At 42.2% G+C, this 20,396-nt stretch overlaps 1 protein-coding gene across 15 annotated transcripts in view; it reads left to right on the forward strand.

The window, feature by feature from the left end:
• NRG1 (neuregulin 1) overlaps positions 1 to 12,264 on the forward strand; it is a 1,019,883-nt gene extending 1,007,619 nt beyond the window's left edge. For 11 of the 15 annotated variants that reach the window (XM_027122786.1, XM_027122793.1, XM_027122794.1 and 8 more), the window contains 5 exons: positions 39 to 141; positions 1,617 to 1,743; positions 4,128 to 4,258; positions 5,068 to 5,274; positions 8,017 to 12,264. In XM_027122786.1, the coding sequence (XP_026978587.1) occupies positions 39 to 141; positions 1,617 to 1,743; positions 4,128 to 4,258; positions 5,068 to 5,274; positions 8,017 to 8,668 (1,220 nt within the window). In that variant the 3' untranslated portion in view covers positions 8,669 to 12,264. Of the gene's footprint in view, positions 1 to 38; positions 142 to 1,616; positions 1,744 to 4,127; positions 4,259 to 5,067; positions 5,275 to 7,470; positions 7,613 to 8,016 lie in introns of all 15 variants that reach the window. The other 4 variants (XM_027122798.1, XM_027122797.1, XM_027122796.1 and 1 more) reach the window with 1 other exon arrangement.
• Positions 12,265 to 20,396: the final 8,132 nt, after the last annotated feature.

A 20,396-nucleotide genomic window follows, 5' to 3' on the forward strand; every position in this document is an offset into this window, starting at 1 on the left:
AGGGACGCTTGCTGACGTCTGCTCTCGTCCCTTTCCAGAAGCGGAGGAGCTCTACCAGAAGAGGGTGCTCACCATCACCGGCATCTGCATCGCGCTGCTTGTGGTCGGCATCATGTGTGTGGTGGCCTACTGCAAAACCAAGTAAACGCCCTCCTCACCCCCTCCCCTTAGCGCACAGACAGCCTGGCCGGCAAGCTCCACTGCCTAGTCTTGAGAAAAGGGGGTGGGCGCCACAGAGGGACTTGCTCCTTATTTTTTTCCTCCTGAGTAATCCATTTTGAGGACCTTTCCTAATCACGTACATTAGAAAGCTTTGCCTATTTGTGTGAAAGTGTTCAGAAGACTTCTGATAATTGACCGCAGTCCCACGACCGAAGAAAGGGTGGGAGGGACAGGGTTGTACAGGGACACACGCAGGTGTCTGTGGGGGAGGAGCGTGTCATCTCACTGCTGAGGACACGTCCAACTGTACTCAGACTTAGCGGATAAAGGGAGCATTTGGTGCTGTTTGAAATGCAGGGGTTTTTAAAAAATATGATCGTGATGAATTTTCAATTCCATCTAATTAGGTGACCGGTTCCAATGCTCCCAAAGTGAGAGATGTACAAAAGGAATCTCACAAGAGGAGAATTAAGCAAAACTCGCTTTGAAAGAATAAAAGAGAAACATGAAAACAGATTTGTGTTTGCCTTGTTGGTCCTTTAAGCTGGGTTCATGTTAACAAATACAATTACCGTTTGACATGAATTCTTTTCATTTTTCTCTCATACGTAGAACTCCTGCTTCAAGGCTGAAATAATGTTATTAACAGTTTTGTTTTATTTTGTCACTTCATCATATAAAATCTTGAGCCAAAACTAGTCATGGGACTAATATTACGATCCAAGTTGAGGAACAAAGACAATATGCTCTTATGGTATAAAAGTAAGGGCATGGATGGCATTTTCTTAATGTCCCAGGATTCAGTGTGTTGCCAGAACTGAGCAAGCGATAGAGATAAACAAGCCCTCACGGAATCCCCCTTAGGAGTCGTCTTATATTCAATCTGAATACGTGAATATTCACTCCCTAGTTACAGAGAAAAGTGGTAATAGAGTAGGATCATATTATAATTGTGCCAAATCTACCGGCAAAATAAGTACGTATCTTCACTCACGTACAGTTCTATACATACACACGCTATGTGTGATGCACAGATTCAACACTAACTGCATTTTCTTGAAAGACACACAGACCGTCAAAACTATAAATGAAATCAACCTTGTCAGTTGCATAGCATGACTTGTTACCTAAGACAAATGACCATCCCTAAGACTTAGGCAAAGATGGATTGATTAGGAAAGTTGGGGTATTAGCCACCTCTCAACTTGACTTGTCTTTTTTTTTTCTTTCTCTCTCAGCAGTCCAGTTCAATTTCTGTAAGAATCCCATGCAGCTTCTTAAATCTACTTGCTAAGCATAGATGATTCCCCTCCTGAGAGGAAGTGGCACTGCCTCCCTCCTCCGCCCTCCCTCCCAAGCCACTGCCTTGAGTTGTGTGTTGATAGAAGAAAGAATTGACTGTACTGGAAAATGTAAATAATAGAAAAAATAAACGCTCCTTTTTTCCTATCCAGGAAGCAACGGAAAAAGCTTCACGACCGGCTTCGGCAGAGTCTTCGCTCTGAACGAAACAACATGGTGAACATAGCCAACGGGCCCCATCACCCCAATCCACCCCCCGAGAACGTGCAGCTGGTGAATGTATGTTGACTCTGGCCAGTGGAAAAGCTCAGCATCTCTCCTCTGTTCAGGCACCTTGAAGTTTATTTTCTAAAGCTCTTAGGCTCTTAGCTGCTGCCATTAATCACCAGGGCTTCCAGGAATCCAAGGTTTCGCCAAGAGAAAATAACGGGAACATTTTTTTAAGTGGATTTGGTGACTGTAAAACAAGCACGTTTCCTCTTATAAAGTGTTCATTAAGGGATCGGAATAATCATGTTGGGTTTGTTCTGTAGGGAAACCGTAACCAGAAGAAAGAACAGGAAAAAAAAAAAAAAGAAAGAAAAATAATAAAATTCATGATACAAGAATCAGAAGGAAATGTTTTATTTTTTTTTTATACTTTGGAAATGAAGGCTGCTTCAGTCTGTAACTGATTAGCCCTGATAACTGAACTAAAGGCTCTAGAGTCATTTATTTTTTTATTAGACTCATTTGTCCGGTGCCTGATGATTTACTGATTCTGATTAACAAAGGGAGACATTAGGGCATGAAAAGGTCAAGGCCATTACCAACCTTGCTTCTCAGTAGCCAAACTAGAAGAATTTAATACTTTCCAACTCTTTCTACATGATGCCAAACCGTCCAGAGGAAATACATCCTTCATCATTCGAAGATCTATTTTTTAAATTTATGGAGCATTCAGCTTTCAAATATAATGAAGTCATCAAATATTAGATTCTGAGAGTCTTTACATAGCTTTTTTTTTTTTTTTACAGATAAGGGCCAGGGCAGAGCTGGACTCAGCTCTCCTGGCTTCTGGAGTTCTACCTTCCTACTCCGCCATCATTCTTCCTGTTTTCTCCATTCCCCTCTGATGTCTGGCTTTTTATAGGCAAAGCTGGAAGATTATATTGCAGTACCATTTTCTATCCTATAGTCAAAGATGGGTTTTGTGTGGAGCAAATATATCAGAGACCCAAGTTCAGGGTTGCTGGAGGTTCAACCACCAGCAAGTCTTGTAGGAAAGACCTACAGGAGACTGTTAGGTGCTGATAAATTAACATATTGGCTGCTTTCCTCCCCCTACCAGTATGTTCATTGGAATGTTCTGCACAGTTGCTAAATTCATTCACTACTGACACACCTATAATCTGTCACTTTATATAATACATAGGAGGCAGAATGACTGCCTGGATTCCAATTATGGCTCAAGCTATGTTACTGTGAGCTTTGACTTTTCTAAACCCTGTTTCTTCGTCATAAAAATAATACCTACTTCAAAAAGTTCTTGCGAGCATTAAAAAGATAATCCGTATAAAACACTTAGCCCAGTGGCATCTAATGAATGTTGTATCATTTTTAAACATGATTTTCCTTAGATTCACTGAGCTTACATTGCCTTCCAAGGCGCAAGAGTCATTTGGTACGCAGACTAAAAATAGGTCGTTACATATGACAGTGCCATCTTTCTTTTCCTTAAAGCAAAGATCCACATGGAATAACCTTTCCATGGTTAAGAGAACCAGCCATAATTTCAAGCATAATTCAAGTTGCAGGTTTTTTTTTTTTTTTGGTTTCCATGAATATATCAGGTTCTTTTAGAGCCCATAACCCATCAGATTATAAACTGCCCTATTTCATCTAAGACTATTCCTATCCGTGTCTTTACCCGTTATTTAACTCAATTCGGTGTAAATACTAACAGTGTTTAAAAGACAATTTAAAGATGTCCCTCTCTCACTAATAAAAGGCGGTGACAGCTACTGTGATTTGGCGGTGAAAATAAAGTAGAATCTACTTGCACTCAATATAAGGCCCTCTATTATATGGTTTGTCAAGATGTGTAACCTTGACAACTGTTGTTAAGTCTTTCAAATCTCTCAGTAGCCCTGTTAGTCTTACCACTGACAAGTTAAAAATTTCAACGATATCATTAGGGCACCACGGGCACTGAGAAATTAAAAGAGAAAGATAGATTCAAAACAGAGTTTTTTTTCATTCTTCTAGTGACTTGAAATTTGAAACGAGACAAACCAGCTCTGTTCTTTTGTTGCACTCAAATATCTGTTCGTCGTTTTTGATTTGCAACAACTATTACAAAAATAAGTATTGGGCAGACTTTTGTATTGAATTCTAGTCATGTTATCAGTTGGAAACGAAAGAGAATAGGTCTGTTTCTGATAAAACGTAGTTGTGACTGTAGGACCTACACTGCACGCGTATCCCAAGAGCAATCCCTCAACTCCATTTACCTAATTTAAAGACCACAGTAGCTGGGATAGGTTTTGTCATCTGGCCACTGGAAACTGGAATTTATTACGAAGCATGTGTATTAGAAGTAGAGATTTTTGTGTGTGTGCATGTGACATTGTTAGCATTTTGACTTCCCTAAATCTTCAAGTTGTGTCTCTTTGTTTATCCAGCAATACGTATCTAAAAATGTCATCTCCAGCGAGCATATTGTCGAGAGAGAGGCGGAGACGTCTTTTTCCACCAGTCACTACACTTCGACAGCTCATCACTCCACTACTGTCACCCAGACTCCCAGTCACAGGTATGAGAATAAAAAATCGCAAGGCATTTCTCTAAGAACTAATCTTTACACATTGTCTTTTGCTCTCACTGCCTACAAAAGGGACAGGAGGTACTTATGAGGCAGTGAGGTAAAGTAGAGTGTATGGCTTGGGACAGAAACCGACTTTGGACGTCAAAGTGGCTCTGCCGCTTAACTGCTGTTTGAATTTGAGCCTCAATTTTTCCGTTAGCAGAGTAAGGGGAAATGACACCTACCTTATAGGATCGTTGTTCCTTATTTTAGAGATCGTCTTTTCTCATGCCTGACCATTCACAGAGTTACTACACTGGGAAGAGTTTGTCTTAGAGGCCGTACAATACTTAGAAGTTGACTTCTTCCAGTGGTTGGATTGCCCTGGGATATGCACATGAGAACTGGCTAAAGAGCTGAACCCTAAATTCTCAAATGCTCTGGTGATATCCGAATGCGTGCTACCAAGGGTAGCACTACACTTCCAAATGAAGCCCATGAGACAGGTGTTTCCTTAACCTAAGACACTCAAGAACAGAGAGACTCTAAGAATACTTAGTACGAAATGGCATTTGGTACATGTGTGTTGAATGGGTGAACACATGAATAAAGTGTATCCTTGCAAAGCCAGTCTAAATCAAAATCCTGTCGGTAGCAAGCAACTTTATAAACAATTCTATTCTGAGACAAGTACTATCGTAGTGAACTACTGATGCACCAGTCATTCGCAAGACTTGTCAGATCACTTCCTTTCATTTCCATGTGTGCCTATAATTAAAAATCTCTCTCTCTCTTTGCCTCTCACATTTCCTCTGTAGCTGGAGCAACGGACACACTGAAAGCATCATTTCAGAAAGCCACTCTGTCATCGTGATGTCATCTGTAGAAAACAGTAGGCACAGCAGCCCTACTGGGGGCCCAAGAGGACGTCTTAATGGCTTGGGAGGCCCTCGCGAGTGTAACAGCTTCCTCAGGCATGCCAGAGAAACCCCTGACTCCTACCGAGATTCTCCTCATAGTGAAAGGTAAAACCGAAGGGCAAAGCTACTACAGAGGAGAGAGCACCCCAGTAAGAGAATCCCCGTGAGCACCTGCGGTCCCACCTGAGGAACCCACTCTAATGAGAATAAGGGGCGGCAGCTGCCTGGTCTAGGAGTGCTTCTGGTTGACAAAGCCATCTTTGGGTTTGACTGAACCCACTGCTCGCGAGCTTCTCGCATCATCCCCGTGGCTGACAGGCAACAGACTTCTAAAGAGCTGGAATGATTCGATGTGGAAGGTGCAGCAAACTTGGAGTTCCTAGCTCTGACCTTAGGCTCAGACCCTCGGGGCGGCGGGGGGTGGGGGATGTCTCCGTTTCCTCAACTGTACCTTGAGAGCAGAATGCTGGCCTCAGTGATCGATCAGGACCCTTCTAGAATTCTAAGTGGCCAGTTATCCAAACTCTGGTCGAGCTGGACTCCCGGTCGCACGCATTAACTCTTCCTTACCTTCCAGCCTCACTTAAGTCAAATCAAGGGCTGTGTCATTGCTGACGGCTGTAGGGACGGCTCGCATCCCTCCAGATAGTATCCCTTTATGGCATTCCAACAAGGGATGACTCAATAAGTGTCTCGTATGCTTCACCTCGCGGTCTTCGCGGGAGGTTGGCAAGGCAGATATTGCCTTTGGGGTGGCCCTTATTCCAGAGTGTGTTGGCTTCCTTCTGGGGCTATAGGGTTGGGTCAGGGGGGCAGTCACAGCAAAGGTAAAATAAAGATCAGAGCGAAGTGAGCTGAAAGCGATGCTTAATAAGAATACTGAATTCATAGATTCTCCGGATCCATTTTCACCTAAACTGGGGGAGAAAGTTATACCCAACCAGCATTCCTAGCCCATCAGTAAGCTGTTACTTATTTGTTTTCAAATCCAGCGGGGTTTCTGTCTGTTGGTTTGTTGGTTTGTTGACTTTACTGTCTTCTCAGTCTAACCTCTGACCACTTACTAAAAGGTTTACATCATGCCGAAGCGATACTTACTTGGTTTTCATGGGTGGAGATAATTTTGATACACCCTTCCACTCATGCACTGGGAAGTACTTACCCCAAAGGAGACCGGTTTGGAGGCTGCAGGTCATATAGAACCTGCTGATTACTTTTTTTCAAAAGCCTTTACCCCCAAATGGTATTTCAGAGTTCTACAGAATTAGTGGTTGCTCTGTAACTCATCTATGAAAAAGTAGACATGGTCCAAAACTGGTTTAAAGCATTAGTCTTAAATTCATGTAATTATATCTTTATGTATGAAGTCTGTCCTAATTCAGTCCTTTTAGAAACCTGAAAAAGAGTTTAGGGATAAATTCTGTCTTCATCACTACATGTGATATTTGTCTTTAAAGTTTGACACTTCCCTGCTTCCTTTCATACCCCAGATATTAGCTAGGACTGCAAGATATACCTGAACCTAGGCATCATGGAGAGAAAAGATGAGTCACTTTTATGGGCTGATTGGATTTGAATTAGCATTTCTCAGAGCGCTTAATTTAAGTATCCCCGAAACAAAATGTCTGGAGACTTGATCCCCAAATATTTCCATCTCTAGACACCTTCCCATTTTAGACACAGCCAGAGCTCACTTCCATATGACTCAGAATCACGGCTGATAAGCACAAGAGTTAATAGTTTCTTGTTTCTATTAGCTAGAGTTCAGAAGATGGTGTCCTGTGTCATCACAGGTCATGTCAAATTAGACTCTGCAAATGCCAATGTGAAGAAAAGAGTCCTTTAGTGCTATGCATTGGTGACATTTTTATCCAAGCTGAGAAATGTGACTCTGAATAAGCCACATCTTTCTCAGTGCCACATCAGGTCTTCTTGTTCTGGGGGAAGAAACCACGATATGGTAAAAACAGTGCGCTCAATGTCTTGACAGCTAGATTCACTGAGCATGATCAGACGTAACGTGACATAAGGCGACACGGTACAGCCCAGTCTTGAGCAGTCACAGGAGATAAGCCAGAGACGCATACAGCGGTGGGCTTTGGAAGAGAGGTAGACCAGAGATTGGACGGAACTATGAAGCCCAAAATAAGTTACCTTTGAAATGTCATGGTCACTGGAATGGAGAGTTGCAAATTGAATGTTAAGAAGTAACATTTCATGGAAAAGTTAAAAAAGCACATAAATGTGTTACACTGTTATCAGGAATAAATCTAAGTTACTATGCTCTTTTTTTTTCATAAGACATAACCTTATAGCTGAGCTAAGGAGAAACAAGGCCCACAGATCCAAATGCATGCAGATCCAGCTTTCCGAAACTCATCTTAGAGCTTCTTCCATTCCCCATTTGGGCTTCATTCTCTAAGACCCCTTGGCCTTTGGGAAGGTATAGTATTTAAGTAATACTTCTTTCCCTTCCAAATCCCTAAGCCTTGGTCCTGATAAACTGAGAGGTTTCCAGGACCCGGCGCCCTCTTGTCTTAACTCATGTGCTTTTATTAAAATTCATGACGAGATCCGAAAACCTCAAACGCTTTGATGAGCTAGGCAATTTAGCTGATCTTTGCATGCACTCCTGTGAGGAGACTCTTGGCTACCTAATTTGAGATTCCAAGGGTGCTGAATGTCCTAGTGTAAAAACCAAGAAGTGTACGATGAATAGAAATTCTCTGAGGATGATATCTGATGATAATATTGTGAACGATGCCCCCTGACCCCACCCCACCCCCCACCCCTGCTCTACGGCTCTCATTCCACCACACTTATGCGGGGTTTTCTCTGCTCACACAGGTATGTATCAGCAATGACCACCCCGGCTCGTATGTCACCTGTAGATTTCCACACGCCAAGCTCCCCCAAATCGCCCCCTTCGGAAACGTCTCCACCCGTGTCCAGCACGACGGTGTCCATGCCCTCCATGGCAGTCAGTCCCTTCGTGGAAGAAGAGAGACCCCTGCTTCTTGTGACACCGCCATGGCTGCGGGAGAGGGATGTCCAGCACGTTCAGCAGTTCAACTCCTTCCACTGCAACCCCGCGCACGAGAGCCACAGCCCACCCCCTAGCCCCTTGAGGATAGTGGAGGATGAAGAGTATGAAACGACCCAGGAGTATGAACTGACTCAAGAGTCGGTTAAGAAACTCACCGACAGCCGGCGGGCCAAAAGAACCAAGCCCAATGGTCATATTGCCCACAGATTGGAAATGGACAGCAACACAAGCGCTGAGAGCAGTAACTCAGAGAGTGAAACAGAGGATGAAAGAGTAGGAGAAGATACACCTTTCCTGGGCATACAGAACCCCCTGGCAGCCAATGTTGAGGCAGCCCCTGCCTTCCACCTGGCTGACAGCAGGACTAACCCAGCAGGCCGCTTCTCTCCGCAGGAAGAATTGCAGGCCAGGCTGTCCGGTGTAATCGCTAACCAAGACCCTATTGCTGTATAAAACCGAAATAAACCCATAGATTCACCTGTAAAACTTTATTTTATATAATAAAGTATTCCACCTTAAATTAAACAATTTATTTTATTTTAGCAGTCCTGCAAATAGAAAACAGGAAAAAAAATCTTTTATAAATTAAATATATGTATGTACAAATGTGTTATGTGCCATATGTAGCAACTTTTTACAGTATTTCCAAACGAGAAAGATATCAATGGTGCCTTTATGTTATGTTATGTCGAGAGCAAGTTTTGTACTGTTCCCGTGATTGCTTTTTCACAGTATTTCAGCAAACCCTCTCCCACCCCGCATATTCCGTTTCTGCTGGCTTCTTGTGCGTTGCATTATGACGTTGACTCGATGTATGATTTACAGGATTTGCAACTGTCCCTCTGTCCGCTTCAAGTAGTTCTCGATCAGTACGTCTTGTAATGGCACATCCATCCAAATACTCCCCTTCTGTGTGAAATATTCTTTTGCTTTCAGTATATGAAATGAGTTGTGTCTACGACTCTGCCAGCCAAAGGTCTGCTTCACTGGGCTCTGAGATAATAGTAGATCCAGCAGCATGCTACTGTTAATTACAGCAGGAAACTGCATTAAGTCATGTTAAATATTAGGAAGAAAGTAATATTGTGATTTTTTTTTTTTCAAAAACTGTATGATTCATCAGAAGACAGCTTGCTTGACAAAAGGAGCTACCATTTACTTTATTTTGATTGATTTTTTTTCTCGGCCAAAAAAAAAAGCAAGTTTTCGGGATAGCAGAGAAAATGGGTTCTGGCTACTGATCAGGGTAAAATCCAGCCCCTAAGGCGAGGATCGGTTTCACCTTCTCTCTCTGGGGGAATGATACAGCGGCTCATCTAGCTGAAGAGCAAACCATGGCTGGAAAAGGTGCAATCGTTCCTGACTTGTGTTTTTTCACTGATTTTGGAGCTAGGGACCGGTTGTGTCTTCTTGGCTCAAGGACAGACATATTATGGCACAAAAACCCCAGCTTCAACAGCACACTCAGCAATTTGTCTGAAGTACTTCTAGAGTGAAATGTGCCTGCTGTACATACTGGTGACGTCATCGTAGGGAAATTCTTCTTAGACTGTCTAGAGGAGTGAATACATAGAAGACACGGGGGAGAGCAGCTGTGTGACTTGGTTAGTAATTTTTAAGTTTTTTTGACCATTCCTTTGTCCTCATTACGTTTCTCTCATTTTTCAATGTTGCCTTGATTAAGTCATAACTATGCATGAACATTTTTGTCAGGAATGGCCAGTGTGCATGTGATTTCTGATTAGTAAGAACCTCCTACGAGTGATGATTCATCAGGAAATGGCAATAGTCTTGGAAAGATTGCACCTTTCCATGCAGAAATGACTCCCACCTGTGTGCTAACCTCTCTGTTTACAGCTGTATCACCCGTTTTCCCCCTTTCTTACTTTTTTGCTTTACTGTCACAAAAACAGGATTAAGATGGATCTATACTTTGCACGTTCACTTGGGATTGCCAATCCAAGGAAAGCCTGTAGGTAGAAACATTTGAAATAACTGCTAATCCAGGAAAATAAGAGAATTAAAAAAAAAAAAAAATCACAGCCCCATTTCTGTCAGATTGGGCTGGAGCTTTACTTACGTTCCAAGTGGCCTCCTAGGAGCCATGGAACAAAACGGGGAACAGGTTAGCAGGGGGTTCAAAATACCAGACATGAAGTCAAGGAGAGTGACTCTTCTTGTTTGCAGGTGAACTGAATCTATTTCTTCACCAAATCTCTATGTTAAAATTAAAGGGAAGAAGTGACATGCAAGGAGGTTTTAGAAGAAAAATGCAGGCTGAGCATGAGTCATGTCATTAAGCTCCTAAGTGTTTCTACAATCCACAGAGACACCTGTCTACAGGTCCTTGAAGTTACTCTTAGTATTTGGTATCCCAAGCATCCTTCATGGTTCCATGCCACTTTCTCTGCGCTCAGCGGTATCTTCATGTGCTTGTTCACCTCTCCTAAGGAGGCCCTGACAACTCTCCAGGTTGCACTGATTTCCCAATTCTGTAGAATCAGTTAAGCTCATGGCAGGGGAGAGAAAGCAGTCAAGCAGTGAAGATTCTCTAAATTACTCTAATATTGCATTTGAAGACCTTGACTCATTCTTAGTCTATTTCAATTAAAAAAAAGTCCCACTGTAATTAAAACTCTAAAATTTCTGTTTCAAATTCTTCAGGCATTTGGAGTCCCATTCTGGAGAATTTCAGGAATAAATAAAATCTTCTGTTGAGAGCAATGAACAACATTTTCCTCAGTATGAAAAATCACTGTAAATTTTCAGGTTGCAAAAATAGATGAAAATTGAGAGGAAATTTTCTTTCCAACTGGTTCTGGTCACTCACCGAGGTGGCATATCTGTTGGGACAGGCTTTCTGTCCATAGAATGAGAGGTTCCCTTGATAGGAAAGGTCAGCTGACTCCTCGGGGCTGCCTGCTGTGGTCCCCGGATTTGGGTTCCCAGAGGCATCTCCAGGATGTTTAAATGCCACCATCCCTGTTTATAAACTCAAGAGTGCAGTCGCAATCCAAAGGAGTGTGAACCTACGTTACCCGCATATGGGAAACTTTTGTGGGTCTTCAGGTAGCAGAAATTGCCCAGAAGTTGGACGGCGACTTTGTTTCCTGGGTCTGAAATCATATCCCGCTGAGAAATGTGGAGTGGAGCATAGTATATGAAAAACTCCTTTTTCTCACTCCAGATTCCTTTACTACCCTACTCTCCCTCCTTGCTTGGTAGGACTTTTGTTTTTGAGAGTACCTGGACAGTCTCGTGCTTTCTACAAAATGGCACTCTGCCTGGGTATTTATGAATGTGTCCCAAAGAGCAACATGCCGTATCTTCCTTATTTAAGTGTGACTGTCTTGATATGGTTAGAGTTTATCCAGGGTCATTTGCTCAGTAACTTTTTTTTTGGCCCGGGGTTGAAAGGTGCATGGCTCACATTGGTGAAAATAAGGAAGACCTAGTTTTATCTTTTAGTCCTGGCTGCTTCCCACCAGCCACAAAGATTTCTATCTACAAAGACCCATGAAACACTGCAGAGAGATGCAGTCAAAAGGAAACGGCCACATATCACAAGTTCTATTATATATTCTTTTGTAAATACACATTGTACATTACTTGGATGTTTCCCTAAATCATTTACTGTCTTTATGAGTCCATGTCAGTTTTTTTTTTACTCTCTCAACTTACTATGTAACATTGTAAATAACATAATGTCCTTTATTATTTATATTTAAACAAACACCTAACATAGAGTTGTTTTCATATAAGTTTAAGATAAATGTCAAAAATATATGTTTTTTGGTTCTCCTTTGCTTTAAAATTATGTATCTTTTCCTTTTTCTTTTTGTTTTTAAAGAATAATTTATTGTTCAGGAGAAAGAATGTATATGTAATTGAAACTATTTGAAGAATGCACATTTGAAGGCCGTGAGGTACTGATAAACTAAAGAATTTATTATCCAACATACTAAGCAATAAGCAATTGTGATTTATTTAAAAAGTTTTGTTCATTTTCCATGGAAGACAATACTGCAATAAAAATGCTACTCTGTGGAGATCTGGGAGTGTGGGTCGACAGACAAATTGTCCAGTCTGTTGGACCAGCACCTTGCCTTTTACTGTGACGGTTTTGCTAATGTAGGACTGTGTTTGATGGATCCCATGATCATCTTTTCTGTCCGTTGCTTTTGCCCCCCTGCCAATTCTTGAATCATCTTCTGCCTGTCGAGTCTGCCTACTACTGTGTACCTTGTTGAAGGAGTCACAACCAAGCAATATGACACTTTCTTTCCCCCAGTTCCCCCGGCCCCTACACACAAGAACATATCAGAGAGGCTATCATGATCGACGGGGTCCCGCTTGTTACCATGCTCTGTACAGACAGCAGGTAACTTCTTCAGACTCATGGCAATGTCAGTGTGGAGACCCATTCAGTCATGAAAGGGAAACTTGTTACCATGGTCCAGGGAGTCTGGTGGCCGCCATGGCCTAAAGGCACCCAGTCAGAACCAGGCCCTGCTAAGCTCTCCTAGAGCTTTAGTAAACGTATTTTCTCCATCAGGTCCATGATTTATCAATTCACAGTTTTAAGAGAAAATAAGGCTTCATTGGGTTCTTTCCTCCTCATTCTATCAGTAAAGCAAACTCAATGTCCATCCTACTGCTCAGGGAAGGGCCTATGCATGAGAAGTTTCCCACATTCTAAGACTTAGTCATAGAAATGAGGGTATTCCTTTTCTTCTTGAAATTAGTCTAAACAAAACAAAAGCCATATTTTAGCAAATAGATACTTGCATGGGTGGTACTTTTTGTATATTTCAAGCCTCTTCCTCATTCCTCCAAACAGAATCAGGACTTCTGAAGTGTATGGAGTCGAAGTCAGCAATCCTTTGAGATGACCACCGGCTTCCTTCAGAGTTTGAGGGTACCCTGAGTCTTCCCACCTACACATCTGGGTGCAGTTCCTATGACCTAGTGATAGATCCATTAGCGTCACTTCCGAAGCACTCTGGATGTCTAGGAGGTTCAAAGAGGGGACTTCGTGCCGGTTTTTTCTGTTTGTGTTACCGAATTTCCAAAACTATTCAGAGTCCTCAGATTTGTAGCAATGTTGATTTACACACAAACACACACACACATACAAATTCTTCACACACTCTCCTGAAGTTATGACGTTCACTCATGTCCAATCCACCCAGCCAGCCGTTCAGCACATCGAGGAGTGCACAGAATATTTAAAAATTAAAGACGAAGACACTTCGCTGTGTCTTCAACTTACAGCTGAGGCTTTGTCCATCCCCCGAGCTGAAAACCACAAGCAGCTGTCTCAGTAATTTCGGTTAAAATCGAGTCCGTAAGACATACTGATATTGGAGGTAGAAGCATGTGGGGTAGAGGGTGGCGTGGAGAGCAGCGAAGACGCACACGTAGCCACGTTCAATATCTGGATAATCATTCCAATCCTCTGTTTACTTCACTCACGTACTCCTGCATGTCAAACCCAGGCTGGCTCTGCAGACTAGCAAACAGTCTGTCTTTGCAACCTATTGTCTTCCCCATCATTAGATTTCTTGCCTTTCTGTCCTTATGATAAATGACAAAGGGGCTTCAGGCCAGAGATCTGGGGTGAAGTGAGGCAATTCTGAGATCGAGAGGTTTGGGATGCTGGAATGAGTGGAAATTTCTGATGATCTCATGTAGCATCGCTTTGCACTCTATCTCTGACTTGCTGTTTCTACAATGGATGGGTAAAATAAATCAATGGATACTCTTACTCCAAAAGACTAATTTGGCAGGAAACAGAAATGCTTTAAGTTTACAAAAGAGCCATCCTGCTGCTACAGGAAGCTGCAATATTCCTAACCTTTAAGGCTGTGGTACATAGTAGTCAAACCCACTCCTGCGTGTACTCCTACTGCACTCCTGGGATGGCATTTGTCAGACCTCTCCAGTGAGCCTTTGGTTTTGAACTTCAGTGAGCTCCAAAACATCACCCACCAGGGGGATAGGAAAAGGCATTTGTTACCTGGAGGAAACCTATCATGACCCACCTAATCCTTTTAAAAACAGGAGAGGGAGACCAGTAATTCCTAAAGAGGAAACAGAGACTAGTGTAATAGTTCCACCCAGGATCTTTCTCTAACCCTCCCCCTTCAAATGAACTTTTAGGGACGGAATTTGATGGAAGAAACAACACTTCTTCCCACCTCACAACATGCCAAAGAGGCTAGAGAATTACTACCTTTGTAGACATAAACATCTTTAATAGCTTATGTATGTGTTTGTTCATATTCAGAGAAATAAACTATTAAATATAATAACATTTTATAAAATTTTATGACTTAAAACATCCTGTATTTCTTTTTAATTCTCTTAATACGTTGGGATGTTGGTAGGCTAAATCATGAGGAAAACTTAGGCTCAGGAAGGCTAAGAATTTTTCCTAAAGCTACGCATCCGTCAGTTGCGGAGGTGATACTTGCACCCAGGTTTTCTGACTGTATTCCTCCTCTTCCCCCCCGAGCCAAGCACAAACAACTCTTTCATTTTCAGCTCTTGACCACATGGACAGTACAAGTTCCATGCAAAACCAAGTTTCTATTGGAAAGAATAGGAGCCCTTGGGGTGTGGCATAAAGTTACTCTGGAATCCAATCTGCTTGGCTGAGTGACTCTATGCCCCTTTCCCTAAACATGGCTTTCCATGGAAATGAAGTGTAGCCAGGGGGATAAATTCACAATTTCAATATGTAGGTAGCATCCTACAGTGCAAAGAGGAGGGGCTTTGCTGTCAAAGCTCTGTCCCCGCCACTTAGCGATTTTGAATTTGGACAATTTCCTCCTCCAAGCTTATTTCCTGATCTGTAACATGGGAATTCAAGTGACTTTACAAAGCTGTGGTATAGTGAGGATTACATCTGAACACACAGAAGGAAGCCAGAAAATGTCTAGCTCATAGTGAGTATTCAAATGCTACCTTCCACTTTCTCCTTCCCCTCCGGTTCTTTATTTTGGAAACTAAATATTTTAGTCCCAAACAACACACTTTCTATTGCACAAACTGATCGGTTAAACACTTTTTTTCGTATCTTCAATCTGGTGCCAGGAGGCAAATCCATTTTTAATAACAACTCTACGCTGAGCAGCATAATTATTGAAACAGATAGAAAGTTCTATCTTAAATAGGTTCTTTATTTTAGGAATTCGCTTCTTATGTAGCCACACTGTTTCCCATAAAGTCTCTGATTTTTTAATGGCTTATTGCATTAATGTTTCATTATAATTTCACGGAAATTTACTGAAACATAACACTTCATAGAGTTTTCATAATACTGTCTTCAAACTTCATGGCAAACATCTGATAAAACAAACACAAAAGGATCCTAAGTTGATAGGACACCCAGGCACACCCTTCTGCCTTAGCTTGCACCCAGGATGTTCAAACCAAATCATTAGATTACATCCAGGATGTCTATTTCCTTAAAAAGCTATAATCCAGGCAAAGGTCTACAGAGTGACAAAATTAGAGGCGTCAGATCCCAGACTAAGTCCTACACGTAAGAGACCACATTATTTATGGACGGTTCTCACCCACTTCCATTATCTAGCCCATAATTTTTCACGCTCTATTCCGTCTTTATGCATGTATAACAGGATGATTTTTCTCATCGTTGAGTATGAAGCAATGAATAATTTAGAGACTTCAGCTTTTTCGATTCCATTCTTTAAAACTGCCTCCTACATCAAGGATGGTGGGTGACTTGGTCTTACCATACCCATCATCAGACTTGTGGTATAGTTAATACGGTTATACTGCTAAAGGCAAGTGAGTCTAATATCACTGCCCATACATTATCCTTCATTTAAATAAAAATGTATTTCATTGAAAATAATCCTGACTCCCTCTAAAAAGAATACATGAAGAAGTTTTCTTATATTTTTTAAGGAAATAATCTAGGTGTAAACTTTGTATCCTGTTCATTATTAGTTATCATCAGGAGTTAAGCAGACACTTGTTTTCGATTCCATGACTTTCATTAGGTGATTCCTTCTTGCCTGACCTTGAGCCCTTTCTCTTGAAGTGAGGGGCTTAGACTGCTTCCCCAGGATTTGGGGGCTTCAAGCTAGGGTCGTGTTCTAGAGCCCCTGCAGTTTCCCACAGTTGAGCCTAAAGTGACCTTTCCGTCTTCTTTGGAGGAAATCTTCATTGGTGTGTACTTTAGCCGCTAATAAGGTAACAAAACAGACAATTTCCCCTTGGGTCCTAGACTCTCTACTATGAAGAATAGGGAAGAGAGAAAGTGCTATGGGTGAGAGCCATTTGTTCTGAGGTCCTGAATTCCCAGTAACCAGGTTCCTGCTGATTATAAGATAATTCTACTCTCATACGAGAATCTTCCTGCAAAGATACCATCCTCCCTTCTGAATAATCTTTTTTTCTTTAATAAAGACCTCCCTCAGTAACTCCTTAGTTTATAGACCATCTCTGATCTCTCTGACTTCAAATTCTGAAGTCATAGGACCATGTATCTTCACACTTTGATCAAAAATTTAATCTGAAATGATGGGGTTTAGGATTTACAGTAATTTATTAACCCAGGAAATCTACCTTGATCTGTTGTAGGCACTGCAGAAAATTTTAGGGCAGAGCCAGAGGGTATCACATGTCCTTGACCAAAAACTCTTTCACAACGTGAAATGATGCTGACTCCACCGCTCATTCTGAGTTCTGCTCTGTCTGTCTGAGGAGTTAGATCTCTGGCCAGGAGTGTGAGGGGAAGACCTTGCAGCCTTCCTGTTAATATGTTAATGCAGAGTTCATGAGACTCAGGGATCCACTCAGGGTCAAAATCATGCGAATGAGCGAGCAAAGGAACAACTAAGGGAAAACATCCCCTCTCCTGGCTAAGACAGCCCCATGTCACCCATGCAACAACCTGAGCAATACTCTAGATTTCTCCCTCCACATCTCATTGGTGACAATGGTGATTGTACCACTGACACGTCACACACAACCCTCCCTTCCTCCAGAGCCCCGCTGCTTGCATTCTTGGTCCTGCCCTCATCATGGGACCCTGTTAGCCTCCTAACTGATCTGCTTCCTTCAGCTCCTCTGGGGCATCCTTCACCTCCTGCTGGAAGGTTCTAACTTGCAAACCCTGTCGTGCCATTCTCCTGGTTCTAACCCTTCCATGGCTCCCGGTGAAGCTTAACTCAGCCTGACATAAGATGCTCTTCCCAGGCTGGCTTCTGCCAAACTCTTCCAGCTCATTTCCCACTTTCACACTTCACTCCATCTTATGATTTTCTCTTTTCCAAATACACCCCATCAGTGTTTATCAAACTCTAGTCATTGGTATACCGACTTCATGATGATTACCATATTCATGTACCACCTGTATTACTTTTTGCCTATGGTTTTTATTTCAATTGATTGCACTTCTAACTAAAATAAAATCATTTCCAATGAAACTTGGTATCACTGCTGTGAATGGAAAACTGCAATCAGTTGCCATAATTAAAACTGTAAAAATAAATATAATAAAAATATAACAAAATCATTAAGCTCTGAGAAGACACTGTTGCCTGTATCTGAGCTGGAAGCCTGTTCTCTGTTTGACACAAAGGGAAATCAGCAAGTGTCAGAGAAATGGGAAATAGATTCAGAAACAAGGAAAGATTTATTCCTTGAATTAAGCAAAATTGAGAGGCAGTTGACAGGGAGTTACTTCCACTGTTTTATTCAATATTATTTAATGCTAGATTCTAAAATCATTTTGGATGCAATGTTCAATCACCCACATATTTATACAACCGCACAGTGTTATGCTTGTTATATATCCTGGCCCTTGTGCAGACCAGCTGGTTTTATAGGAACTGCCTTCTCCACTTACCCTTCTGACAAACTTCGTTCACCCTTTCTCTGAGTAGAGAGACTGTCCTTTTCTGGAAATGCACCCATGACAATTTTCCTCCTTTCCCAGATAAGTGCTTCTCCTTCGCTGTCTTAATGTGAGCTGTGTATTCTTCTACACAGAATTTTCCACCTAGCTTACAACTTCTAGTTAACTGAATTTCCTCCCTCAGTGGACCATATACTCTTTGAAAGCAGAGACACTGTCCTATATGTGTATATCCAGTACCTAACACAGTGCCTGGAACACGGTAGATGCTGGGTGTCTAGAAAATGAATCATGGGCAACGAGAGACACGGGATGTTGACATGGGTTGGCAAGCATGTGAGGAATCTAGACGATCACAGGCATTCTGAAAAGCCAAAATCAAGGAAAGAGTGGACTGTAAGTCATTAAAACAAAATCAGAAACTTATGAGAGTGGAACCAAGCTCGCTAAATCATGGTCAGAAGACCAGAGGTCAAAGTCTAAGAGATGGAAGTTCCACGGCTTGACTAGATTTTGTAGCAAATGCTACATATGCCTTGTGATTTCAGCTTTGGCTCCCTCTCCACCCAAGAACCCTGGCTTAAAATTAACCCTTTATTCTCCCTTCTTCCCTCCCACTTCTTTGCAAGATCCTGAAAATAAAGCCTTTTAATCGGGTATTGTTCGACTAAGTCAGTCTTATAAAGATGACTTCCACATTAACCACTGCATTAAAACCAACCTAAGGGCTTCCCTGGTGGCGCAGTGGTTGAGAGTCCGCCTGCCGATGCAGGGGACACGGGTTCGTGCCCCGGTCCGGGAAGATCCCACATGCCGCGGAGCAGCTGGGCCCGTGAGCCGTGGCCACTGAGCCTGCATGTCCGGAGCCTGTGCTCCGCAATGGGAGAGGCCACAACAGTGAGAGGCCCGCGTACTGCAAACACAAACAAACAAACAAACAGAAACCAACCTAAGTCCCCCATCCTTTGAAACAGTACAAAGGGAGCCTGGCACATAGCAAGATTTCAAAAAGAATTTTGAATGTACAGGTTGAGTACAACATATGAAATCAACAGACTATGGAAGTTAGTGGAATATATAATTTGTCATCTGGATAGAATGAACATTTGGAAGACCAAGTGTTTAATATTTTCTACACGATTCCATTTCACAGTTAGGTCTAGTATAACTAGCTGCAAGGGAGAGGAAGGGCGTCCACCTTCTACTATATAAGATTTCTTTTCCCAATAGTTTACCTAGTCTAGAAGTATAGTCTTCTTCATCAATTTAAAAAAATCTGTCAAATTGTCTAGTTAAAACTAAAGGGGGCTTCCCTGGTGGCGCAGTGGTTGAGAGTCCGCCTGCCGATGCAGGGGACACGGGTTCATGCCCCGGTCCGGGAAGATCCCACATGCCACGGAGCGGCTGGGCCTGTGAGCCATGGCCGCTGAGCCTGCGCGTCCGGAGCCTGTGCTCCGCAACGGGAGAGGCCACGACAGTGAGAGGCCCGCGTACTGCAAAAAAAAAAAAAAAAAAAAAAAACTAAAGGTGTTTTGTTGTTTTTAGCCTGGTGAGTCTAAGGCTGACCCCAAATTTAGTTACCCAAAGATTAAAAGAATATAACCGTGTAGTTATTTAAGCTTTACTGGAATAAAAAAGCCCAATAACCTGGCTGCCTGCTGGTCAATGTAAATCTAGTCAACTTTAAACTTTTGGGGGAGGACAGTTGGACTGGAAATATTTACAGAGACTTTTGAAAATTTCAGCGCAGTGGGGTATCATTGGCATTGAGGTGATCACAGCTGCAACCCTGCCAAACTCTGTTTGTCAGATTTGTCGGATCTAGTGATGCCTGATGGTGCCAGCACTGTGTACAGCACCCAGGACAGCTGATACCACATTGCTCCTGACATCTTAAATTCCCCACCTAAAATGCACCAGGTTGACAAGCATATATTTAAATATGAAGAACATGGGAGCTTGTATGTGGCTAAATGTCTGAGGTCAGAATATCCTTGCTCCAAGATGAAGTCAGTGGTTTATTTTTCTTACAAAATCAAGGTCCAAGAGGTTCAGAATGAACCACTGAGATGAGTTACAACTCCTCCCTTTAGACACACAACTTATGTCAAAAGATCGGGCTTGCTTCTGAACAACTAGCCCCTAAGACGAAGACCAGAAAAATGAACTGGCATATTCAGCTGTCATCAGGCCACACTGTTACTCAGATTTTAAAGCCTTGGAAGAAAATTCGAACAGTAGAAACCTTCTACTCCTTCTTGCCCATACTCATTCATCCACATTCCA

Source organism: Aethalodelphis obliquidens, unplaced genomic scaffold, assembly GCF_003676395.1.
Source record: "Aethalodelphis obliquidens isolate GAN/ISIS:26980383/991018 unplaced genomic scaffold, ASM367639v1 scaffold25, whole genome shotgun sequence".
NCBI classification, from domain to species: Eukaryota; Metazoa; Chordata; class Mammalia; order Artiodactyla; family Delphinidae; genus Aethalodelphis; species Aethalodelphis obliquidens.